The 23480-nt window shown below is 61.1% G+C and overlaps 4 protein-coding genes across 9 annotated transcripts; 2 read left to right on the top strand and 2 right to left on the bottom strand.

Annotated features, from left to right (window-relative positions):
• The first annotated feature begins 108 nt into the window (after positions 1-108).
• Positions 109-11248, top strand: CPSF7 (cleavage and polyadenylation specific factor 7). 5 transcript variants are annotated; one of them, XM_034061519.1, is made up of 10 exons: positions 109-144; positions 743-856; positions 6241-6453; positions 6878-6981; positions 7145-7290; positions 8520-8928; positions 9017-9135; positions 9231-9417; positions 10093-10266; positions 10455-11248. In XM_034061519.1, the coding sequence occupies exons 2-9, from the start codon at positions 803-805 to the stop codon at positions 10259-10261; spliced, it is 1401 nt and encodes a 466-aa protein (XP_033917410.1). In that variant the 5' UTR covers positions 109-144; positions 743-802; the 3' UTR covers positions 10262-10266; positions 10455-11248. The 5 variants fall into 5 exon arrangements, with proteins under 5 accessions (XP_033917410.1, XP_033917412.1, XP_033917413.1 ...); XM_034061521.1 differs by having other exon boundaries at positions 10093-10262; positions 10453-11248; XM_034061522.1 differs by having other exon boundaries at positions 9231-9399.
• Positions 11249-12535: 1287 nt separating this feature from the next.
• On the bottom strand, positions 12536-14618 carry TMEM216 (transmembrane protein 216). The gene is made up of 5 exons (XM_034061589.1): positions 14566-14618; positions 14364-14465; positions 13753-13845; positions 12829-13030; positions 12536-12737 (listed from the first exon to the last, which is right to left on the bottom strand). The coding sequence occupies exons 1-5, from the start codon at positions 14576-14578 to the stop codon at positions 12722-12724; spliced, it is 426 nt and encodes a 141-aa protein (XP_033917480.1). The 5' UTR covers positions 14579-14618; the 3' UTR covers positions 12536-12721.
• A 921-nt stretch (positions 14619-15539) lies between these two features.
• On the bottom strand, positions 15540-17666 carry TMEM138 (transmembrane protein 138). The gene is made up of 4 exons (XM_034061588.1): positions 17430-17666; positions 17178-17349; positions 15986-16061; positions 15540-15878 (listed from the first exon to the last, which is right to left on the bottom strand). The coding sequence occupies exons 1-4, from the start codon at positions 17555-17557 to the stop codon at positions 15766-15768; spliced, it is 489 nt and encodes a 162-aa protein (XP_033917479.1). The 5' UTR covers positions 17558-17666; the 3' UTR covers positions 15540-15765.
• Positions 17667-18639: 973 nt separating this feature from the next.
• CYB561A3 (cytochrome b561 family member A3) lies at positions 18640-23069 on the top strand. Of its 2 annotated transcripts, none has more exons than XM_034061569.1 (6): positions 18640-18759; positions 20247-20452; positions 20519-20727; positions 21842-21996; positions 22175-22331; positions 22420-23069. In XM_034061569.1, the coding sequence occupies exons 1-6, from the start codon at positions 18728-18730 to the stop codon at positions 22441-22443; spliced, it is 783 nt and encodes a 260-aa protein (XP_033917460.1). In that variant the 5' UTR covers positions 18640-18727; the 3' UTR covers positions 22444-23069. The 2 variants fall into 2 exon arrangements, with proteins under 2 accessions (XP_033917460.1, XP_033917461.1); XM_034061570.1 differs by lacking the exon at positions 18640-18759 and adding an exon at positions 19528-19556.
• The last annotated feature ends 411 nt before the right edge of the window (positions 23070-23480 follow it).

The following is a 23480-nucleotide window of genomic DNA, read 5'->3' on the forward strand; positions in this document are numbered from 1 at the left end:
ACAGGGCCGCTCTACCCGAGCGGGAGGACCAACTCTATAACCCCCGGTAGCGGTGGAGGACCCAGCAGGGGAGGGGGGCGGCGGAAGGAGGCGTGTCCAGAACCGGAAGGGGCGGGGCGTGTCGCGGCGGCGCTGGCGGTGGCGGTGAGCGCGTTGGGCGCGCGCGCTCGGGGCCTGCGGGCGGAAACGGGAGGGGGGAGGGGCATGAACCGGACCGGGATGGGGGAGGGGGGGGGGGGGGGGGGGGGAACGGAACCGGTTTCCCCTCCCCCCCCCCCTCCTTTAGTCCCCCCCCCTCCGGTTCCACCCGCCCGTTATGGCGGTGTCGGCCCCGGTGGTGTGAGGGAGGCCTCAGTGTGTGAGGAGGGGTGGGAGGTACCATAGAGACGGGATGGGGGGGGGGGGGACCCGGTGGGTGTCGCCCCCTTTTGTGGGGGGGGTTGGGGGTAACGGGGCCACGTGTGTCCCCCCCCCCGGGGATCGAGGTGGGTTTGTCCCGTTCAAGGGATGCTGTAGGGAATGGGGGGACCCTGATCCCATAGGGAAAGGGGGGGTACAAAGGGGGTCGCTGATGGGTTCCCCCCCCCCCAGCAGTGCTCATCCCGACCTCCCGGTGCTCGAGGAGATCGAGGTGGGTTTGTCCCGTTCAAGGGATGCTGTAGGGAATGGGGGGACCCCGATCCCATAGGGAAAAGGGGGGGTACAAAGGGGGTCGCTGATGGGTTCCCCCCCCCCCCCGCAGTGCTCATCCCGACCTCCCGGTCCCATCCCGGGCTCCTGCGCTGCTCCTGCCTCTGGAAGGATGTCGGAGGGGGTGGATCTGATTGATATCTACGCTGATGAGGAGTTCAACCAGGTGAGAGGACGCACATCCCTATTCCCAATGGGAAAAGCACTGGAAGCAGCAGCATCCAGCTCCTTACATGGGATCGCTTCCTATGGATGGACCCATTGGGTGCTGGGAACACCTTGAGCTGAGGCAGAAGATGCGACCGGGAAGGGGTAGTCCAGCATCAAGGAGTTCCTATGGGGAGAATCCACCAGGAATGGTCCTAAATCCTGGTGGGTTTCACACAAAGTGGCTTGGGATGGAGGGTTAGGGTTAGGGTTAGGTTAGCTTAAAGCTAGGGTTAGGGTTAGGTTAGGGTTAGGTTAGCTTAAAGCTAGGGTTAGGTTAGGGTTAGGTTAGCTTAAAGCTAGGGTTAGGGTTAGGTTAGGGTTAGGGTTAGAGTTAAGTTAGCTTAAAGCTAGGGTTAGGGTTAGGTTAGCTTAAAGCTAGGGTTAGGGTTAGGTTAGGGTTAGGGTTAGAGTTAAGTTAGCTTAAAGCTAGGGTTAGGGTTAGGTTAGCTTAAAGCTAGGGTTAGGGTTAGGTTAGGTTAGCTTAAAGCTCCTCCAGTTCCAACCCCCTGCTATGGACAGGGACACGTTCCCCTGGCACCCAGTGTTTGGGAGGGGGAGGCAGGGTCTGTATGGGATCCTTTGCCAGGGAAGTGCTGAGGAAGGATGGAAAGAGGGGGATGGAGCATGAGCCCGTTTGGAGAAGTGAGAAATCCCAATGGGAAGAGGCTCTGCCAGGGAATGGTGCAGGGAAGGGACCTGCCCAGGTGCCACCTTCTCCCACCTTGGGGTTTCCTGGGAATGTTGGTTAGGAGTGATGGAGAAGGAGAGTGAGGGACTGTTGGGAAAGGAGATTTGGGGGGATTCAGGGATGCGGGAGAGCAAACATGGATATGGATACTTGGAGGTTAGAAACTGCTGTGGAGCAGCCAAGGAGGGAAGTGGGAATGAACTGGAGGGAGGAAGGGAATCCCTGGGAGCTCCTGGAGGGCTGGAGAGGAGCTGAGGGTGAGGAATCTGTTGTTCCAAGGAATTATTCCTGCTGTGTTGGGAAAAGCAGGATGATGGAAGCAGTGTTAAGGCCCTGGGAGCAGAGAGGGCTCTGCTCTGAGCTGGATGTGACACTGCCAAACTATGGGATCCTCACTAGGAGGGTGGCTTGTAAAGTGAATTCTTGCCTGGATGCTCTCTGACTCCCAAATACTGCATCATTCCTCAATAATCCCTGGAATAATCCCAGTTCTCTGTGCGTGAAGCTATCTAGTGATGGGGCTGGGACCAAATGGGAGTGCTCTGGTTTAGGAATAACCTCAGTTTGAATGGGTTTATGTAGTTTGCTTTGAAAAGCATTAGGAAATGGGCATGCCTGGGGGTACCCAATCCCATCTGGATTTGGGAGCAGAGGGAATAGCTGCGGGATTACAGGTGAAAGGATTTAATGGGAGAGCTGTGCTGCTGCTCCATGGATGCTCTGTAGAGATGGGCAGGTCCTGCCTGTGCCTGCAGGTAGGGTTTCCCATGAAGCTCCTCCGGAGTGGGAATGGTGATGGAAGCAGTGGCCTCAGTTGACATGGGAATGTTTACTGGAATGCTGAGAGGTCTCGGATGCATTTGCTCTGGTGCTGGTCAAGCCTCCGGGATCTTTAGGAGTGAAGAGGAGCAGCACTGGGAGGAGGATGGAGCAATCCCAGCTGCACAGCAGGGAAAGCTTTACCTGGAGGGGCTGGAGCATTGGAGACTCCCCCAAGTAGATGGTGGCTTCTTGGAGCTGGAGGTGATCCTTGAGCACCTCAGGTTGTGCCACAGCAGGAAGGAACCGGAGTTCATCCATGGGATCAAAGTGCAATGGGAAGGTGCAGTGGTTGCCCTGGGGCACACACAGCAGGGATGCTGGTGTGGTTCCACATCCCATGGAACAACATGGGAATGCTGCTGATGGTGCTCGGATTCAGCCTCAGGGGACCTCACAGGGTGTGTGTGTGCTGAGCTGGGCTTTATGGCAGCAGTGAAGGTGTTAGGGATGGAAGGAGCTTCCCAGCACTGATGCTCTGCAAGCCTGATGTGATGCCAAGGGCAGAGAGCAGCAGGATGGGCTTTGGGTTCTTCAGCACCATCAGGCTGTGGGCATTGGCTCTTTGGCTCTCAGCACAGCCTGGACACTGTGTCCTGCAGTGTTCTCCTGGAGAAACTGCCTGGCTGCATGGGGTCTGTGCTGGGTAAAGCACTGGCTGCATGGGTCTGTGCTGGGTAAAGCACTGGCTGCATGGGTTCTGTGCTGGGTAAAGCACTGGCTGCATGGGTTCTGTGCTGGGTAAAGCACTGGCTGCATGGGTTCTGTGCTGGGTAAAGCACTGGCTGCATGGGGTCTGTGCTGGGTAAAGCACTGGCTGCATGGGTCTGTGCTGGGTAAAGCACTGGCTGCATGGGTTCTGTGCTGGGTAAAGCACTGGCTGTATGGCAGAGCCCAGAGAGTGGTGCTGAGCGGGGTCACATCCGCTTGGGCACTGGGGGTGCCCCCCAAGGGCTCGTGTTTGGTGTCCTCATTGATAGTCTGGATGAGGGGATGGAGGCCACACTTGGCCACTTTGCAGGTTGGGAGGCTCTGCAGAGGGATGTGTCCAGGCTGGATCCATGGGAGCTCCACCAGGGCTCAGTGCTGGAACGCTCCAGGCTTGGGAAGCTGCTCATGGCAAAGGAGCTGATGGAGCCGAGCAGGAGCAGCCGGAGCCCAGGCAGCCAAGGAGCCCCCAGCATCCTGGCCTGCACCAGCACCAGTGCAGGAACAGGGCAGGGATCGGGCCCCTGTGCTGGGCACTGGGGAGGCTGCAGCTCCAATCCTGTGCTCAGCTCTGGGCCCCTCACTGCAAGAGAGACCTTGAGGGGCTGGATGGGGCCAGAGAAGGGCAATGGAGCTGGAGCAGGGCCTGGAGCACAAGAGATGGGGAAGGGCTGAGGGAGCTGCGGGGTTCAGATGGAGAAGAGAAGGCTCAGGGGGGACCTGATGGCTCCCTACAAGTGCCTGCAGGAGGATGGAGCCAGGAGGGGCTGAGCTCTGCTCCCAAGGAACAAGGGATGGGACAAGAGGAAACAGCCTCAAGCTGCACCAGGGCAGGTTTAGATGGAGCTGAGGAACAATTCCTGCCCCAGAGGGTGCTCAGCCATTGGAACAGGCTGCCCAGGGCAGGGCTGCAGGCACCGGCCCTGCAAGTGCTCACACACCCTATAGATAAAGCCTCAGTGCCATGGGGCAGGGGTGGCCTTGGCAGGGCTGGGAATGGTTGGACTGGATGAGCTTGAAGGGCTTTCCCAACCTGGTTGCTTCCATGATTAAAGGGGAGCATTTACAGAGATCCCAGCAGAACCCTAAACTCTCCCAAGCTGCAGCATCCCCATAGGAGCACAGCTGAGGAATTCTCTGCCTCCCTCTGCTTTTGGTCTCAACTTTCTGCAACTTCCAGGCAGGAATCTTCCAACCTTGGGCCGTGTCCAAAGCTCTTGGAGTAGGGGTAGGAGTGTGTGAGGGGGATTAAGCAAACAGCAGATCTGGGTTGGGGAGTAGGAAAACACAGCTCCCTGTTGGAGTTCTTGTGACCTGTTTATCAGCTCTGCAGCTCAAAGAGCTGGATGGGAACGTTACATCTGCCTTGGAAATGGGTGTTCATGCTGAGAAGGGGCTTGGGGGGAAGATGGACAGGATGAGAGTGTTGGTGGGGCAGGAGAAGGCTCCTGAAGGGGAGACCCCAGAGCAGCTCCAGTGCCTAAAGGGGCTGCAGGAAAGCTGGAGAGGGGCTTGGGACAAGGGCCTGTAGGGACAGGCCAAGGGGAATGGCTTGAACCTGCCCAAGAGAGGGGAGACTGAGCTGAGCTCTGAGGCAGAAGCTGTTCCCTGGGAGGGTGCTGAGGTGCTGGCACAGGGTGCCCAGAGGAGCTGTGGCTGCCCCATCCCTGGCAGTGCTCAAGGCCAGGTTGGACACAGGGGCTTGGAGCAGCTGCTCCATGGGAAGGGGTTGGGGCTGGAGCTGGATGGGGTTTAAGTTCCCTTCATCCCAACCCAGGCTGAGATTCCATCAAAATGGTTTTATCTTTGTGTTTCCATGACCTAAGTGCTTTTGGCTGAGCACCTCCCTCCCTTCACCCCCTGTTTTAGCTGTACCATTCCCTGAGCATCACAGCACAGGCAATTTAACCTCCTCATGCCCTTTGCAGGGATAATACTCCCCAAACTGCCCTTGGATCCCTGGCATTACAGATGTGGGAGCAAATCCTCAGTGCTCCTCTGCTTACCCAGGACCCACAGACCCTGCTGTAGTAACGTGCAGCACGCAAGGATGCTCAGCACACACTGAACCCGTTCGTCTGGAGCCCTGTAGTAAACACAGCACCCGCATTAAATATAGCCTGGAACAGAGTGGGAATGTGGGATCGGGAGGCAGAGCCAGGATGTTGGAGTTCCCAGCTCGGTGCATCTGTGTGTGCACACGGTGCTGGTGGCCCTCAGAGCGCTCACTGTGGGGCTCTATGGGGCAGAGAGGGTTTGAGGCTGGGTTGGATGCACCTGCCATGGGGCAAGAGGCTCGTGCATTGAGGGCTGCATCATGGATCTCTTGCTGGTCCTTAGGAAAGGTGAATTCCTTCCTGGTAGCTCCCAAAGGAGTGAGTTGGGTCTTGTCTCATTGCTCAGCACAGGCTGATAGAGTTCTCTGCTTGAATGAGCTCTGCTGGGGCTCAGCGGGTGGGAAAGCAAAAGGGTTGTAGTTTAGGGGAGGAAAAGCAATGCAAAGCTTCATGGTTCTGCTGCATGGGGTGTTCCTCCATTCTCCACCTCTTTCCATGTTAAAAGTGCTCCAGGGTTATGCCAGCATCACAAAGCAGAGCCCATCACCCCATCTTTGGGGTACCAGTAACCCCATTGCTGGGGACAGGAGGTGTTGATCCCCTTGTTGTGGGGCTTGTGGTAATGTTTGGCTGGGCTGGACCGGAGCTGCTGGAGTGAGGCCAGAGGAGGCCATGGAGCTGCTCCCATAGGAGCCAGGCTGAGAGAGCTGGGCTGGGGCAGCCTGGACAAGAGAAGGCTCCTGAAGGGGAGACCCCAGAGCAGCTCCAGTGCCTAAAGGGGCTGCAGGAAAGCAGGAGAGGGGCTTGGGACAAGGGATGTAGGGACAGGCCAAGGGGAATGGCTTGAACCTGCCCAAGAGAGGGGAGACTGAGCTGAGCTCTGAGGCAGAAGCTGTTCCCTGGGAGGGTGCTGAGGCGCTGGCACAGGGTGCCCAGAGAAGCTGTGGCTGCCCCATCCCTGGCAGTGCTCAAGGCCAAGTTGGACACAGGGGCTTGGACCGTCCTGCTCTATAGGAAGGTGCTGAGCAGGACCAGCACTGGGCACACACAGACTTTCTCCCCCCACAGGACTCAGAGTTCAGCAGTGCAGACCAGATGGACCTGTACGATGATGTCCTGGCTGTCAGCTCCCAGCCCCCCGAGAGCCGCAGCTCCGAACCCCCCCCCGAGATCCGTCAGGAGCCGTCCCCCAAGCCCCACAGCAAGGCCCCGGCCATCCTATACACCTACAGTGGGCTGCGCAACAAGAGGGCTGCTGTCTACGTGGGCAGCTTCTCCTGGGTGAGTGCACTGGGGGTATGGGGGGGTCCAGTTTGGGTGTCTTGTAGTGGGGATGGGGATGGGGAGGTTCAGACCCCACACACATACACACACCAAGGGGCTCTTTGGAGGTGTGGGTCCTCAATGGGGTGGTTTGAGTTTGGGAGCAGCTCTGTGGGGCTTGGGATCCAGCCTAAGCAGGAGGATGGTGCCTTCAGGCTCTTCTTGGGGCTGTATGGATGAGGCCCCTTCTCCTTGATGGCAGCTCTGGAATGCTGTGTGTTATCCAGACCTCTGGTGCCCAGAGCCTGTATCAGGCTGGAGGTTGATTGTAAACCCCACACAGGGCTCTGAGGGTGTCCTGCACCTGGCTTAGCTGGGGGGACACACACACAGACACTATGGGGTGACAAGAGCTGACCCCAGCATCTCTCCCTCCCCTCAGTGGACAACTGACCAGCAGCTGATCCAAACCATCCGCTCTGTTGGTGTCTATGATGTGGTGGAGCTGAAGTTCGCCGAGAACCGAGCCAATGGCCAGTCCAAAGGGTGAGAACTGGGGCACAACGAGGAGAGGGGGGGGGGATCCAGGTCCTCAGCCCCACATCCATTGCGGTGAATGGGGCAGACGATGCTTTTCCCACCGGGATAAGGAGGAGGAGGGATGTGGGACACACAGAAGCACTCAGCCCCAGTTTGGCCTTCCCCACAGGTACGCAGAGGTGGTGGTTGCCTCTGAGAACTCAGTGCACAAGCTGCTGGAGCTGCTGCCTGGCAAGATGCTCAACGGGGACAAGGTGGAGGTGAGGTTGGCCACCCGACAGAACCTGTCCCAGTTCGAGGCCCAGGCTCGCAAACGTGAGTGTGGGGCACAGGCATGAGGTGGGAGGTTGGGGGGGGTCTCCACACTGCAGCGCTGTCAGCCTGAGCCCACCAACACCTTCATGGTCAGGAGGGGGGGGAACAGTGCCAGGAGCCTCTGGGGGTTGTTTCCTGTTGCTGCTGAGTCTGCTTAGATCCTGACCCGAGTCTTTATGATCCCCTTTTTAGGTGCTCCCACACTGCGAAGATCCCTCGTAGCCTCCTCCTCCTCCTCTCCAAACTGAATGGGCTTAAGCTCTTCAGCCTATCAACATAGCTAAGACCCTCCATATCTAGTAGTAGCTCTTCCTCTGGATCTCCTCCAGACCTTGTCCATCCCTGCGGAGGTAAGGTGCCCATCACTGGACACAGGATTCCAGCTGGGGCCCGGCCGTGGGGCTTTCTACAATGGCAATAGGTGGTCCTCGCCTCACCCCGCAGCGATGTGACGCCCCAGCCCCGGTGCTGGGGGGCTCTGCTGGACCCACAGGGACTCTTTGGGCAGGAGGAGGTCTTGGCCAGCTCTGCTCCCTGTAGATCCTATTGCACACAAGGAGAACCTATTTCTTCCTAAGCACCCTGGCACGGTTGCAGCTTCCTTCCTTCAGCTCCATGGAGCTCCATGGCAGCACTGGGTGCCCACCAGGCCCCAGTGTTCCAGCCTGGCCCCATGGGCCTCGCCATGGCACGGCCTCGCTCCCATGAAGCCTCCACAGTGCTTGGCTTGATGGGCAGCAGAGCCTGGTGGGGGGAGCAGTGGCTCCCCCATAGGGACCCAACAGCAGCCTCATCCTCACAGCCTCTTTGGGACACAGCAGAGGTTCCTGGTCCTCAACCCCACGTTCTCCTTCCTCCAGCAGCCCCATTGCTCTCAGACATGGGTTCTGTCCCCCCATGTTCCTTTCTGGATCTCTCCATGGGCTGTTCCATCTCTTCAGGGCCCCAGTGACCTCTCTGCTGGGGACCCTTCTCTTGGGGCTTTTGGCTTCTGGCCTTGGAACCCCCTTTGCTCAATGGCACCGGGAGCTGCTCCCACCTTGGAGGCACATGGAAGTGGAGGCTACGTGTGGCTGCGGCCGGATCTTGCTCTGGGCCCCTCTCCCAGGGCTGAGGGAGAGGATGCTCCTTGCACCGGTCCCTATGGGGTGGGGAGGAAGAGGAGGAGCCCTCCAGGACCCACACATGCTCTGCCTGTTGCTCACAGCTCTTTCCCATCCCATTTCCAGGTGTGCCTCCCAGGGCCCATTCCCGGGATTCCGTGGACTCCGTGGATGGCAGAGCCACCCCAACAGAGAACGCTCTGCCCGCAGCCCGCCCGGATAAACCCCCTTCGGTCCTCCCCTTCTTCAACCGCCCCCCAACCGCCCTGCCCCTTATGGGGCTGCCCCCTCCACCGATGCCACCGCCCCCCCCCTTGTCCTCTGGCTTCGGTGTCCCCCCGCCCCCCCCCGGCATCCACTACCAGCATCTCATGCCCCCCCCGCCTCGACTGCCCCCACACCTCGCGGTGCCCCCCCCGGGGGCTGTGCCCCCTGCCCTACACCTCAACCCTGCCTTCTTCCCCCCCCCCAACGCGGCGCTGGGTCCTCCACCGGACACCTATGGCAAGGCCATGGCTCCCTACAACCACAGCAGGTGAGGAGGATGAAGGGGGGGTTCTATGGGGTGCAATGGGGATGGGGGGGGGGGGATTTGCTGAGCCCCCCCCTTGTCTCTTGTGCAGCCGAGAGCTGGGCCCCCCACCCGCCCCAGTGAGTGAAGGGGAGTTTGAGGAGATCATGAACAGGAACAGGGCCATCTCCAGCAGCGCCATATCCAAGGCAGTGTCCGGCGCCAGCGCAGGTACCGGTGACCATGTCCCTATAGGTTCCCCCCCCAAACCTTACCCCATGGTGGCTTTGCCCACCCCATAACCTCACTCTTTCCCCCCCCCCCAGGTGACTACAGCGATGCCATAGAGACCCTCCTGACGGCCATTGCTGTCATCAAGCAGTCGCGTGTGGCCGGTGATGAGCGGTGCCGGGTCCTCCTCTCGTCCCTCAAGGATTGCCTGCATGGCATCGAGGCCAAGTCCTACAGCACCGGCGCCAGCGGCAGCTCCTCCAGGTGCCACCAGGATGGGAGGTGCCCTGGGCTTGGATTCGTTGTGGCCCATTGTGGGGTCGTGGAATGGGGTGGGATGAAGGGAGCTTAAAGCTCCTCCAGCTCCAACCCCAACCGCTTCCCATGGAGCAGCTGCTCCAAGCCCCTGTGTCCAACCTGGCCTTGAGCACTGCCAGGGATGGGGCAGCCACAGCTTCTCTGGGCACCCTGTGCCAGCGCCTCAGCACCCTCACAGGGAACAGCTTCTGCCTCAGAGCTCAGCTCAGTCTCCCCTCTCTTGGGCAGGTTCAAGCCATTCCCCTTGGCCTGTCCCTACATCCCTTGTCCCAAGCCCCTCTCCAGCTTCCCTGCAGCCCCTTAGCATCCTCATAGTGAAGAATTCCTTCCTTACATCCAATCTGGATCCCCTGTTTCAGTCTGAACCCATCACCCCATGTCTTATCACTCCCATCCCCAATGCAGAGCCCCTCTCAGCATCCTTGTATCCCCATCAGACACACTGGAAGCTGCTCTGAGCTCTCCACGCAGCTTCTCTTCTCCAGGCTCCACAGCCCCAGTATTCCCAGCCTGGCTCCATCCAGGAGCTGCTCCAGCCCCTGAGCATCCTCATGGCCTCTGGCCTGGCACCAGCAGCTCCATGTCCTGATGCAGAGGACCCCAGAGCATCACAAGTCCTTCCCTTCCCTGTGTTCCCAGGAAGCGGCACCGATCCCGGGAACGCTCTCCCAGCCGGTCCCGGGACAGCAGCCGGCGGCACCGGGATGTGCTCCACAGCGAGGACAGGCACGAGGACTACTTCCAGGATCGGAACCGGGAGCACGAGCGGCATCGGGACAGGGACAGAGAGCGGGACCGGCACCACTGAGAGAGGTGAGGGGGGTTCCCGAGGTGCTGGGATCCACATGGAATGGGTTGGGATGCAGGGAGCTTAAAGCTGCTCCAGCTCCAACCCCTTCCATTGGAGCAGCTCTCAGTCAGGAGCAGGATGAAGCCATTCCCGTTGTCCTCATTGACCATCCCAAGCCTTCCTCTGACCCCTCTGCTCCTCTTCCCCACAGGAATCTGGCAGGAAGTGGTTTTTAATGGACTCGGATCTCTCCCCTCACCCAGGAGGCTGCTCCAGCCTCCCACCCCATCCCAGCTCCATCCGGACACCCCAGGAAAGCTGTGGAGCATCCCGACAGCCAGGCCTCCCACCGACACCTCGTGGCCTTGGGGCCGGAGCCCCTGCTCCCTGCTGCTTCCCAGAGGGAATGGCAGCATCCGGCTCAGCCTGCTCTGCTCCACGGACACTCGGACCCAAAGAGAAATGGTGCTTTTCCTTCCATGGAGGGAGGCTGTGCTGGGAAGGGGATGGATCCTTCCCGGGGTGCACGGATCCCACTCCATGCTTGGGGTTGCTGGAAGCGGTACCAGGGGCTCCCCAGCCTCCTGCCCCACATCCTATGGGGGTGTCCGTGTCCCCATTGCCAGCACAGGCCCCCATGCTGCTCCTTTCCCCCCTTATCCTCCCTGCTCAGCCTAGGAGGGCTGGGATGGGGGGGCTGGAGCAGAGCCTGGGGTCACCCCTTCCCTCTGCCCCACATTCCAGGGCTCTCCTGCAGCACCTTCCTTGTTTTAGAGGAAGAGGAGGCAGCAGGGCAGGATGCGACCCCCCCCCCCCAGGATGTGCACCCTCCCTTATCCCCCCAACCACCCTTCAATGGGGCAGGGGGGGATGTTCCCTATACCCAAGGGGGCTGCCCCTCTCTCCAGGCTGTGTGGGGCTCCCAAGGGAAGCACCCAAGAAGGGCCGGGGCTCTGGAGGTCTTTTTACATTGAAATGACCCCAAAACAGCCTAAAAAACACCCCCCCCCCACCATTAAGGGAGGTACCAGGAGGCTTCCGGATGCTTTTGGTTTTCTACTTAATGCCCCATTTGTAGGTTTCTTCCCCTATAGTGGAGGGAGGGATGGGGGGGACACCAGGAAGGTGAGGGCAGAGCGAGGCCCCTATGAGGCAGCAGAGCCCCTATGAGGCAGCAGAGCCCCTATGAGGCAGCAGAGCCCCTATGAGGCAGCAGAGCCCCTATGAGGCAGCAGAGCTCACAGGGACTCCAGAGACAGAGGTTTGGGGTTTGTCCTTTTCTTTTCTGATAGGTTGGAAATTGTGGAATAAACTTGGCTGACGTTGTCAATCTTTTACATGGGGCTGGAGGGCTCTTCCCTTGGGGTCTGTTGTGGAAGCAGGGAATGGGGTGGGGTGGAAAGGACCTAAAGATCATCCAGTTCCAATCCCAATACCTTCCACTGGAGCAGCTGCTCCAAGCCCCTGTGTCCAACCTGGCCTTGAGCACTGCCAGGGATGGGGCAGCCACAGCTTCTCTGGGCACCCTGTGCCAGCGCCTCAGCACCCTCCTAGTGAAGGATTCCTTCCTTACATCCAATCTGGATCCCCCCTGTTTCAGTCTGAATCCATCCCCCTTGTCCTATCCCTACAGTCCCTGATGCAGAGTCCCTCTCCAGCATCCCTGTATCCCCCTTCAGACACTGCAAGCTGCTATGAGCTCTCCATGGAGCCTTCTCCAGGCTGAGCACCCCCAGTATTCCCAGCCTGTCTCCATCCAGGAGCTGCTCCAGCCCCTGAGCATCCTCGTGGCCTCCTCAGGACTTGTTCCAACAGTTCCATGTCCTTTTTATGCTGAGGACACCAGAACTGCACACAATGCTCCAGGTGAGGTCTGACAGAGCAGAGCAGAGGGGCAGGATCACCTCCTTTGACCTGCTGGTCACACTCCTTTGGATGCAGCCCAGGATACGGTTGCTTTCTGGGCTCAAGCACACACTGAACCCCACTCCTGTTCACTTCCTCATCCCCCAACACCCCCAAGTGGTCCTCAAGCTGCTCTGCATCACTTCACCCACCCTACATCAGTGCCTGGCATTGCCCTGACCCAGGTATAGGACCTTGCACTGCCTGGGAGGTGATGGAAGCCATAAAGGGGTTTGGAGCACTTTAAATCTGCTGTGGTGAGTGGGAAGTGGTGGCTGGGGACTGATGGGCTCATTCTGCCTCTCCAAGCAGGCTCAGAGCTGGAAGCCCAAAGGGCTGGGATGGGGCTGGGGGTGATGGGGGGGACCCAAGTGCTCAGGCACCAGGTAAAAATAACCATTTATTGGAAAATAGGGAATTCTTGTGAGAAGGTAGCAAAAAAATAGGAATTCTCTGTACCTGGAGCTGCTGTGCTCATCCTGGGGGGCAGCGGGGGGGGGCTGATGGACAGACACCCAACTGAGGGTGCTGAGCACCCAGTGCCTCCTGCAGCCCGTCCTTTGGCACAGGGCCTCAGTATGAATCCGTGCTGCAGAGAAGGGAAGCAAGAACAGGGATGTGTGAGTGCCAAAGGGGCTTGGAAGCCCGGAATTCCATATGGAATGGCCTGGAAGGGATACCTGGAGAAGGAGATGAGTGCCAGGATGCCCAGCAGCAGCTCCAGGGCGTAGAAGAGGAGGAGGATGGCGTTGAGGATGGCTTCGAGGCGCAGGGCATAGGTCTGCAGCAGCAGGTAATACACTGCCATGACTGCCGCTGGCACTGTCAGGGCCAGGCTGATGCAGAGGGGAACCTTCCGCTGGCACAGGTTGCCCTTGGAGCCTGGGGTGGTGATGGGGGGGGTGGTTGTGGGTCCCATGGGGTGTCAGTAGGACTTGGAGCCATGGAATGGGGTGGGATGAAGGAGCTTAAAGCTGCTCCAAGCCCAACCCCTTCCACTGGAGCAGCTGCTCCAAGCCCCTGTGTCCAACCTGGCCTTGAGCACTGCCAGGGATGGGGCAGCCACAGCTTCTCTGGGCACCCTGTGCCAGCGCCTCAGCACCCTCCCAGGGAACAGCTTCTGCCTCAGAGCTCAGCTCAGTCTCCCCTCTCTTGGGCAGGTTCAAGCCATTCCCTTTGTCCCATCCCTGCATCCCATGTCCCACCCCTCATGCCCTGTCCCATCCCTGCATCCCCTGTCCCATCCCGCATCCCATGTCCCACCCCTCATCCCCTGTCCCATCCCTGCATCCCCTGTCCTATCCCTTCATCCCCTGTCCCATCCCTGCATCCCCTGTCCCATCCCTCCTCCCTTTGTCCCATCCCTGCATCCCATGTCCCACCCCTCATGCCCTGTCCCATCCCTGCATCCCCTGTCCCATCCCTGCATCCCTTGTCCCATCCCTCATCCCCTGTCCCATCCCTCATCCCCTGTCCCATCCCTGCATCCCTGTCCCATCCCTCATCCCCTGTCCCATCCCTCATCCCCTGTCCCATCCCACATCCCTTCTCCCATCCCTGTATCCCTTATCCCATCCCTCATCCCAATCCCTCCCATCTCTCACCGAAGCAGATTCTCGTGGCCTCGGTCCCCAGGTACATGCAGAGCAGCAGCACGTCCAGCACCAGGTTGGTGACCGGATAGGGCAGCAGCAGCACTGCGGGCACAGCCACGGCTGCATCCGGGGGGGGCACCGGGGGGGGCACCGGGGGTACCGGAGCCGGTGGGGGGGGGGCAGACACCGGGGGGGCACCGGGGGTACTGGAGCCGGTTGGGGGGGGGGGGGGGGGGGCAGACACCTGGGGTACCGTTGGGGGGGGGCAGGCAGCGGGGGTACCGGAGCCGGTGGGGGGGGGGGGGGGGGGGGCACGGGGGGTACCGGAGCCGGTTTGGGGTGGGGGCAGGCAGCGGGGGTACCGGAGCAGGTTTGGGGGGGGGGAGGCACCGGAGGTACCGGAGCCGGTGGGGTGGGGGGGGGGCAGGTACCGGGGGTACCGGAGCCGGTTTGGGGGGGGGACGACAGGCACCGGGGGTACCGGAGCCGTGGGGGGGGGGGGGGGCAGGCACCGGGGGTACCGGAGCCGGTTGGGGGTGGGGCACCGTGGGTACCGGAGACGGTTTGGAGGGTGGGGGGGGCAGGCACCGGGAGTACCGGAGCCGGTTGGGGGGTCTCACCCTTGTAGACGAAGACGAAGGCCTCCAGCAGGAAGTAGGTCGCACTGTACCAGCCGTTGAGGAACAGCAGCACCTGCAGCGGGGCCGAGGAGCGCTGCCGGCCTGCGGGCACACGGCACCGGGCAGCGGGGAACGGGGCCGGCTCCGGCCGCTACGAGCACCGGGGCCCTCCGGAGCCCTCCGGTCCCGGCCCCACACTCACCCCTGGGCGCCATCTTCCATCGCCATGGAAACCGCCGCCCTCCTCCTTGTCCGCTCCTGCCGGGCTCTCTATGGTCTTGGAGGACTTAGGGGGCCGCGAGTTCGAGTCCCGCAGCCGGCAATTGGGGATAGAACCACGAAAGGGTTTGGGTTGGAAAGGATCTTGGGATCATCCAGTTCCGATCCCTGCCGTGGGCACGGACACATCACACTGATCCAAAGGAGTGTGACCAGCAGGTGAAGGAGGTGATCCTGCCTCTGCTCTGCTCTGTCAGACCTCACCTGGAGCATTGTGTGCAGTTCTGGTGTCCTCAATGTAAAAAGGACATGGAACTGTTGGAGCAAGTCCAGAGGAGGCCACGAGGATGATCAGGGGCTGGAGCAGCTCCTGTATGGAGACAGGCTGAGAAAGTTGGGGCTGTTCAGCCTGGAGAAGAGAAGCTGCATGGAGTGCTCAGAGCAGTTTCCAGTATCTGAAGGGGCCTACAGGGATGCTGGTGAGGGACTGTTCATTAGGGACTGTAGTGATAGCACAAGGGGTAATGGGTTGAAACTCAAACAGCAGAGGTTTAGACTGGATCTAAGGAGGAAATTCTTTACTGTGAGGGTGCTGAGGCACTGGAATGGGTTGCCCAGGGAGGTGGTGAATGCTCCATCCCTGGCAGTGTTCAAGATGAGGTTGGACAGAGCCTTGGGTGATATGGTTTAGTGTGAGGTGTCCCTGCCCATGACAGGGGGGTTGGAACTGGATGATCTTAAGGTCATTTCCAACCCAACTGTTCTATGGTTCTATGATTGTATGGCACCCAAACTTCATGGTGATGGGGGGGGAACACCGGGTGTTCTCTCTGCTGCAGGGTGGGCACTGCCCCATTATAGGGCTGGAAACACAGCAAGGAGCTGGGAAAAGTGTAGGGAATGATATTGGGGTGCAGAGAGTGAATGGGAAGGAGGGAAGAGCCCAGAGCAAGGGGGGGATCAGCATTGGAAAACACAGCTCATTTATTTCTTTACTAATTACAAAACCACTTGAGTCCCAGCAAGGGATGCGGCTGCATCCTGATGCACAGTGGGATGCAGATGAGCATTCCCATTGGCTCCTGGCATCCACCTGAGGTGCTGGTACCAGTGAGGACGGAGAGGCTGAGGTGGAGCTGCCCCACTGGGAACCAGGAGGTGCTGAGGAGCCGGAGGGGAACCATCAGCCCCGGAACTGCTCAAACTCCTTACGCAGCCATAGGGAGTCCTGGTAGAAGAGGGGATCCCCCAGATGCACTGCAGTCCTCTTGTAGAAGTAGCAGTAGAGCACGGCCGCTGTGGGAGGGAGGAAGAGGAGTGTGAGGGTGAGCACCCACCTTCATCCCCAGGAGCACCCCAAAAGCAGAAGGACCCCAGCAGGGCTCTGTGAGCCCCAGGCTTACCCAGGCGCTGGAACACAAAGAGGGTCTGGAGGCCTTCGGTCCACACGAAGCGGCTGGAGTCGCGCCAGCGCAGGTTCTGGGCATGGACAGGAGTGAAGGCATGGAATGGGGTGGGATGAAGGAGCTTAAACCCCATCCAGCTCCAATCCCAACCCCTTCCACTGGAGCAGCTTGCTCCAAGCCCCTGTGTCCAACCTGGCCTTGAGCACTGCCAGGGATGGGGCAGCCACAGCTTCTCTGGGCACCCTGTGCCAGCGCCTCAGCACCCTCCCAGGGAACAGCTTCTGCCTCAGAGCTCAGCTCAGTCTCCCCTCTCTTGGGCAGGTTCAAGCCATTCTCCTTGGCCTGTCCCTACATCCCTTGTCCCAAGCCCCTCTCCAGCTTTCCTGCAGCCCCTTCAGGCACTGGAGCTGCTCTGGGCTCTCCCCTTCAGGAGCCTTCTCTTGTCCAGGCTGCCCCAGCCCAGCTCTCTCAGCCTGGCTCCTATGGGAGCAGCTCCATCACTTTGGGGGCACCCCCATGCCAAAGGTTAAGCAGCTCAGGGGATTTCGCCAGTGAGCCAGGACCTATTCCTGCTTCAGATCCCTGCAAATCCCCTGTCAATCCCTGCCTGGGGGTGTGGGCAGCACCAACGTGGCTGCTCCAGCCCCCCAGGGCAATGGGGTGAGGAGAGACCCTCACCCTGAGGATGGAGGGGGATGAGACCCCATGGAGGAGGATGCCCAGGGGCTGGGCAGGGCATGGGGCTGCTTCTTCAGGGGATGGGGATAAGAGGGAGTTTATTTGGGGAGGAAAAGGGAAGATGCTGCTTCGAGAGAGCCAGGACCCCCTGAGAGCCCTCAGGGCTGCCCAGTGCCATCAGGGACATGGCTGTCCCCAGGCTCTGAGCACTGGTGTTTGCTGGGGATTAACCCCAGGTAAAGCAGGAGCTGCTGTCCCAGCCCTCAGCAGGGATTATCCCATACCAGCACAGCGCTGGAGCTGCTTTCCCTGGGGGGGGGGGGGGGGGGGGGGGGAAGAGGATTTTACAGCCTTTAGGAAAGGGGCTGGGATGGGGCAGCTCCCTCCTTCCAGCCTGATGCCAATGGGGGGACACCAAACTGCCCTGCTGGGTAGATGATGGTCTTCCTCTCATGACAGAGGGGCTGAAGGAAGCCATGGGTTGTGCTGCCCACCCTCAGGAGGAACCTACCATAACCCACACGTGGAAGGAGATGCTGAGCCCCAGGTAGGCTGCAGACAGCAGGATGGTCCCCTTGAACTTGTGGAAGAGCAGATTGACCAGCCCAGCCTGGAAGACGAAGGTGTTGAAGAACATGAGGAAGACGATGATGACATTGAAGAGAATAGCGATGTCCTGGATGCTGCAGGAGGAGAGGGACATGGTGAGATCCCAACCTCCCTATCCCACTGTGGTGCTCACAGCCCCACTGCAGGCACTCACATGAAGAGGACGAGCTGGACGGCAGGAGCTGTGCGGAGCAGCTCCGAGAAGGAGTTGACAAAGAGGTCGTAGAAGAGGAGCAGGAACTGCAGGAACAGCACCAGGCTGTAGTTGCTGGTCTGGAGCATCCTCCTCCCCTTGGGTTTGGGGCTCTCAGCTCCAGCGTCCCCAGAGGCAAAGGCAGCTCATGGCGTGGAGATGAGGGGCTCAGAGCTGCTGCTTCCCATTGGCAGGAGCTGGAGGGGGGCAGAGGTTTGGTTTGGTGAAGCCCCTAACCCTAAACCTAACCCTGACCCCATGGCACTGAGGCCCTGTCTATGGGGTGTGTGAGCACTTGCAGGGCCGGTGCCTGCAGCCCTGCCCTGGGCAGCCTGTTCCAATGGCTGAGCACCCTGTGGGGCAGGAATTGTTCCTCAGCTCCATCTAAACCTGCCCTGGTGCAGCTCGAGGCTGTTTCCTCTTGTCCCATCCCTTGTTCCTTGGGAGCAGAGCTCAGCCCCTCCTGGCTCCATCCTCCTCTCAGGCACTTGGAGCCATCAGGTCCCCCCTGAGCCTTCTCTTCTCCATCTGAACCCCGCAGCTCCCTCAGCCCTTCCCCATCTCTTGTGCTCCAGGCCCTGCTCCAGCTCCATTGCCCTTCTCTGGCCCCATCCAGCCCCTCAAGGTCTCTCTTGCAGTGAGGGGCCCAGAGCTGAGCACAGGATTGGAGCTGCAGCCTCCCCAGTGCCCATTCCCCCCCCCGAGGCCCACGCAGGGCTCAGACTCAGGCAGCTCCTTCCCCATCCCAGCCCTGAGGACACCAGGGAGCCCCAGCGCTGCCAATGGAGCAGTAAGGGGGTGCTTGGGGCAATGAGGGGGATCCCCCCTACCCATAGGGATGGGATAAGGGGATAACGGGGACGAGCACCCCCTTTACACGGCCCCAACACCCCTCACACCCCCCGGACCCCCCTAAGGAGGCCGCAGCCCCACCGGACACACCCAAACCCCCCCCCCCCCCCCCCCCCCCCCCCCCGCTGCCCGGAGCGCACACACCGGTAGTACCGGACTCGGGGTGCCGCTGTGTGCCCCCCTTGTCCCCTATAGGAACCCCATAGGCTCCTATGGGCGCTGACCTGCGACCGCCATCTTCCGTCTCCACAGCAACGGCGCGGCCACCGAGGCGGAAGCGGAAGTGCGTGCTAGAAGGGCCGCGCTGGGGCCGCGCTGGGGCCGCTCTGGCCGCCGCTCTCGTTGGTCACCGGGGCCTCGGCGGAGCGGGCTCGGTGCCACCAGCGGGGGCAGCGGCGCCGGTCACGATGGAGGCGCCCGGCGGGGCGGAGGGGGAGAGGTACCGGGGGGGCAGTGGGGCAGGGACCGGGGACCCGGTGTTATAGGGGCTATGGGGCAGCCCTGGTCCCCATGCTCTGTGGGTGCCATGGGGCAGCCATGGGGCAGCCGCGATCCCCATGCTCTGGGTGTGTCATGGGGCAGCCATGGGGCCAGCCGCGATCCCCATGCCCTGTGGGTGCCATGGGGCAGCCCCGATCCCCAGGCTCTGGGGGTGCCATGGGGCAGCCATGGGGCAGCCCCAATCCCCATGCTCTGTGGGTGCCATGGGGCAGCCCCGATCCCCATGCTCTGGGGGTGCCATGGGGCAGCCATGGGGCCAGCCCCAATTCCCATGCTCTGTGGGTGCCATGGGGCAGCCCCGATCCCCATGCTGTATGGGTGTCATGGGGCAGCCCCAATCCCCATGCTGTATGGGTACCATGGGGCAGCCATGGGGTAGCCCTGATCCCCATGCTCTATGGGTGCCATGGGGCAGCCCCGATCCCCATGCTCTGTGGGTGCCATGGGGCCAGCCCCAATTCCCATGCTCTATGGGTGCCATGGGGCAGCTCAGCACCGCTGTGCCCACTGCAGTGCCCCCAACAATGGGTGCCCGAGCTCCTGCTCCCCATCCCCTGCTGTGGGGCCGGCTCCCACCCCATGGGGCGGCTGCTGTGGGGCAGGATGGGGCCGTCCCCGCCCCGGGCCGGGCCCGAAATAGCCATTGCTGGAGGCAGATGCAAATGAGCATGCAAATGAGCTCCGGGTCACGCTGGGAGCCCCACAGGCTGAGGGCAGGACCCGGCCATAGAGCAGGTACCTCGATGGGTGCTGCCCGTGGGTCCCCCTGTACCCCTATGGGGCCAGGGGTGATGCTGGGGCTGCCAGGATGAGGGTATGGGATCGATGCTTTGCTTCCAGGTGGGGTGAGCCCTATGGTGGGGATGGGGCTCACCCCATTAGGGTGCAGCTTTGGGGGGTCTAAGTGTGTATAAGAGGGAGGGGAGCATCTCAATGGGGTGCTGAGGACAATATAGGGGGGTATAGGAGAGACCCATTGGGATGCCCTTAATGCTGGGTACCCATAGGGTATAGGGGCTGCTCTGCCCCTGCCTGTGCCAGGCTCCAGCCCTGGCATCATTCCCTGGGATGCAGGGATGCAGGGGGCAGGGATGCATGGAGCTGGGATGCAGGGAGCAGGGAGCTGGGATGCAGGGAGCTGGGAAGCAGAGAGCAGGGATGCAGGGACACAGGGAGCAGGGATGCAGGGAGCAGGGATGCAGGAGCAGGGATGCAGGAGCAGGGATGCAGGGGGCAGGGATGCAGGGAGCAGGGATGCAGGGAGTGATGCAGGGAGCTGGGATGCAGGGAGCAGGGATGCAGGGAGCTGGGATGCAGGGAGCTGGGATGCAGGAGCAGGGATGCAGGGATGCAGGGAGCAGGGATGCAGGGAGCAACCGGGCTTGGAGCCACCCCACAGTTCCCCCTTGCCTTGCTATTCCCTAGGTGCCCGCATCCCATTGGGAAGATGCTGGATGTGCCTTTCCTGCCCTTCTGCCTCCTCCTGGGCCTGCTGGGCTCCATGTGCGTGGCCTTCGTCAGTGCCTGGTGCCAATACTGGCGCGGGGGCTTCGCTTGGGATGGCAGCACCCAGATGTTCAACTGGCACCCGGTGCTCATGGTCACGGGCATGGTGGTGCTCTATGGGGCAGGTAAGTGGGGCTCTGTGGGGTGATGCTGCCCCATTGCGGTGCTGTCCTGACCTTCTCGCCCCATAGCATCCCTGGTCTATCGCCTGCCCGCATCCTGGAGCGGTCCCAAGCTGCCCTGGAAGGTGCTGCATGGCTGCCTGGCCCTGGCAGCCTTCACCTTGGCTGTGCTGGGCTTAGTGGCCGTGTTCCGCTTCCATAATGACCATGGCACCCCCAATATGTACTCCCTGCACAGCTGGTTGGGTTTGGTCACCGTCCTGCTCTTCTGCTGCCAGGTGGGTGATGATCCTGCTCCCTGCATCCCTGCATCCCTGCTCCCTGCATCCCAGCTCCCTGCATCCCTGCTCTCTGCATCCCTGCTCCCTGCATCCCTGTATCCCTGCTCCCTGCATCCCAGCTCCCTGCTTCCCTGCTCCCTGCATCCCTGCTCCCTGCATCCCTGTATCCCTGCACCCTGCATCCCTGCTCCCTGCATCCCTGCTCCCTGCATCCCAGCTCCCTGCATCCCTGCATCCCTGCTCCCTGTATCCCTGCTCCCTGCATCCCTGCATCCCTGCTCCCTGCATCCCAGCTCCCTGCATCCCTGCTCCCTGCATCCCTGCATCCCTGCTCCCTGCATCCCTGCTCCCTGTATCCCTGCATCCCTGCTCCCTGCATCCCAGCTCCCTGCATCCCTGCTCCCTGCATCCCTGTATCCCTGCATCCCTGCTCCCTGCATCCCTGCATCCCTGTTCCCTGCATCCCTGCTCCCTGCATCCCTGCATCCTTGCTCCCTGCATCCCTGCATCCCTGCTCCCTGCATCCCTGCTCCCTGCATCCCTGCATCCCAGCTCCCTCCATCCCTGCTCCCTGCATCCCTGCTCCCTGCATCCCTGCATCCCTGCTCCCTGCATCCCATCTCCCTGCATCCCTGCTCCCTGCATCCCTGCATCCCTGCTCCCTGCATCCCTGCATCCCTGCTCCCTGCATCCCTGCTCCCTGCATCCCTGCATCCCAGCTCCCTGCATCCCTGCTCCCTGCATCCCTGCATCCCTCCATCCCTGCTCCCTGCATCCCTGCTCCCTGCATCCCTGCATCCCTGCATCCCAGCTCCCTGCATCCCATCTCCCTGCATCCCTGCTCCCTGCATCCCTGCATCCCTGCATCTCAGCTCCCTGCATCCCTGCATCCCTGCTCCCTGTATCCCTGCTCCCTGCATCCCAGCTCCCTGCATCCCTGCTCCCTGCATCCCTGCTCCCTGCATCCCTGCATCCCTGCTCCCTGCATCCCTGCTCCCTGCATCCCTGCATCCCTGCTCCCTGTATCCCTGCTCCCTGCATCCCAGCTCTCTCCATCCCAGCTCTCTCCATCCCTGCTCCCTGTCCTCCTCATCCTCACTCCCATCCACAGTGGCTGGCTGGGCTCAGCACCTTCCTGCTGCCCTGGGCTCCTGCCTGGCTCCGTGGGCTCTACAAACCCATCCACGTCTTCTTCGGCTCCATCATCCTGCTGCTGGCTGCAGCCTCCTGCGTGTCAGGCATCAATGAGAAGCTCTTCTTCAGCCTGTGAGCATCATTATGGGTTGGGGAGAGAGCTTTGGGTCTCCAATGGGATCCAGAGTGAATCCAAGCCCTGGATCCAAAGGGAAAATGGGCAATTCCCTGCTCTGCTCCCTGCTCCAGGGCTTGGAGCAGAGCTTGGGCACATCCAGGACAGCTCTGGGCTCTTTCCCCCTCTCCAAAGGAAGAACGGGACAGAGCAGTACAAGCTCCTGCCTCCTGAAGCCGTCTTTGCCAACACCCTGGGGCTCCTCATCCTGCTCTTCGCGGTGCTGGTGCTGAGTGCCCTGGCCCGGCCGAGTTGGAAGCGTCCGGATGCTTCCTGCCCCGATTCCCGTCAGGTACCGGCTCTGTTATGGGGTGGCTTTGGGGGTCCTGCTTCCCATTACATCCCAAGGGATGTGGGGCTCAGCCCTGTCCTCCCCACAGCCACTGCTCGCTGCCGAGCGCTGATGCCGATGGAGCAGCCGAGGTCTATCCCTGCCATTCCTGAGCTGTGGATCCATCGCTTCCCTGCCTGCACTGCTGGAGCAGCCGAGGTCTATCCCTGCCATTCCCGAGCTCTGGAAGTCCATCACTCCCCTGCCTGCATTGCTGGAGCAGCCGAGGTATATCCCTGCCATTCCCAGGATCCCAGCCCCGAGGTCTGGATCCCAGCTCTTCCCAGCTGGCCCTGCTCATGCCCATCACCTTGTCCTGCACCCAACGCTCCCAAATCCAAGGCAGGAACACGCTCAGCTCCCTTGCAGATGCTGCAGCCATGGGGACATCTCTTTGCCCCCTTTATGGCCTGGTGCAGGATGAGGGCAGCCACAGGGGGATGCTCCTGCCTCCATCCTTGTGCTTCCATGGGGCTGGAATCTCCCACCTGGATCTTGGTGTGTTCCAGACCAGCTCAAGGCAGCCCCTGGAGCTGCTGGAGGAGCATCCATGTGCCTGGTGGGGATGCAGGAACCCTCACCCTGTGCCTTGCCCTTCACCAAGGTGCCTCTCCCTGCACCCCACAGTGGTGGGACCAGCCCAGAAGCCTCCCAGGGCCCTCCAGGCCATGTAATAAAGCACTGGCTTCTGCATCCGCATCCATGGGGACAATGTGGGGCTGGAGGAGCTGGGATGGGAACAGTGGGGACTGGAGGAGCTGGGATGGGAACAGTGGGGACTGGAGGAGCCGGGATGGGAGCAGTGGGGACTGGAGGAGCTGGGATGGGAGCAGTGGGGCCACAGGAGGTAGGATGGGAACAGTGGGGACTGGAGGAGCCGGGATGGGAACAGTGGGGACTGGAGGAGCTGGGATGGGAGCAGTGGGGCCACAGGAGCTGGGATGGGAACAGTGGGGACACAGGAGCCGGGATGGGAACAGTGGGGACTGGAGGAGCTGGGATGGGAACAGTGGGGACTGGAGGAGCTGGGATGGGAGCAGTGGGGACCGGAGGAGCTGGGATGGGAACAATGGGGACCACAGGAGCCGGGATGGGAACATTGGGGACCAG

This window comes from Melopsittacus undulatus, chromosome 4 (assembly GCF_012275295.1).
Source record: "Melopsittacus undulatus isolate bMelUnd1 chromosome 4, bMelUnd1.mat.Z, whole genome shotgun sequence".
Classification (NCBI taxonomy): Eukaryota; Metazoa; Chordata; class Aves; order Psittaciformes; family Psittaculidae; genus Melopsittacus; species Melopsittacus undulatus.

Coding starts and splice junctions, on each gene's coding strand:
- CPSF7 (XM_034061519.1), top strand. CDS start 803: ATGTCGGAGGGGGTGGATCTGATTGATATCTACGCTGATGAGGAGTTC. Junction 8,929..9,016: donor GCTCCCTACAACCACAGCAG/GTGAGGAGGATG, acceptor TCTCTTGTGCAG/CCGAGAGCTGGGCCCCCCAC. Junction 9,136..9,230: donor AGTGTCCGGCGCCAGCGCAG/GTACCGGTGACC, acceptor CCCCCCCCCCAG/GTGACTACAGCGATGCCATA.
- TMEM216 (XM_034061589.1), bottom strand. Junction 13,846..14,363: donor CTTCGTCTTCGTCTACAAGG/GTGAGACCCCCC, acceptor CTGTGCCCGCAG/TGCTGCTGCTGCCCTATCCG. Junction 13,031..13,752: donor GGCCACGAGAATCTGCTTCG/GTGAGAGATGGG, acceptor TCACCACCCCAG/GCTCCAAGGGCAACCTGTGC.
- TMEM138 (XM_034061588.1), bottom strand. CDS start 17,557: ATGCTCCAGACCAGCAACTACAGCCTGGTGCTGTTCCTGCAGTTCCTG. Junction 16,062..17,177: donor CCTTCCACGTGTGGGTTATG/GTAGGTTCCTCC, acceptor GTCCATGCCCAG/AACCTGCGCTGGCGCGACTC. Junction 15,879..15,985: donor CTTTGTGTTCCAGCGCCTGG/GTAAGCCTGGGG, acceptor TCCCTCCCACAG/CGGCCGTGCTCTACTGCTAC.
- CYB561A3 (XM_034061569.1), top strand. CDS start 18,728: ATGGAGGCGCCCGGCGGGGCGGAGGGGGAGAG. Junction 20,453..20,518: donor GGTGGTGCTCTATGGGGCAG/GTAAGTGGGGCT, acceptor CTCGCCCCATAG/CATCCCTGGTCTATCGCCTG. Junction 20,728..21,841: donor TCCTGCTCTTCTGCTGCCAG/GTGGGTGATGAT, acceptor TCCCATCCACAG/TGGCTGGCTGGGCTCAGCAC.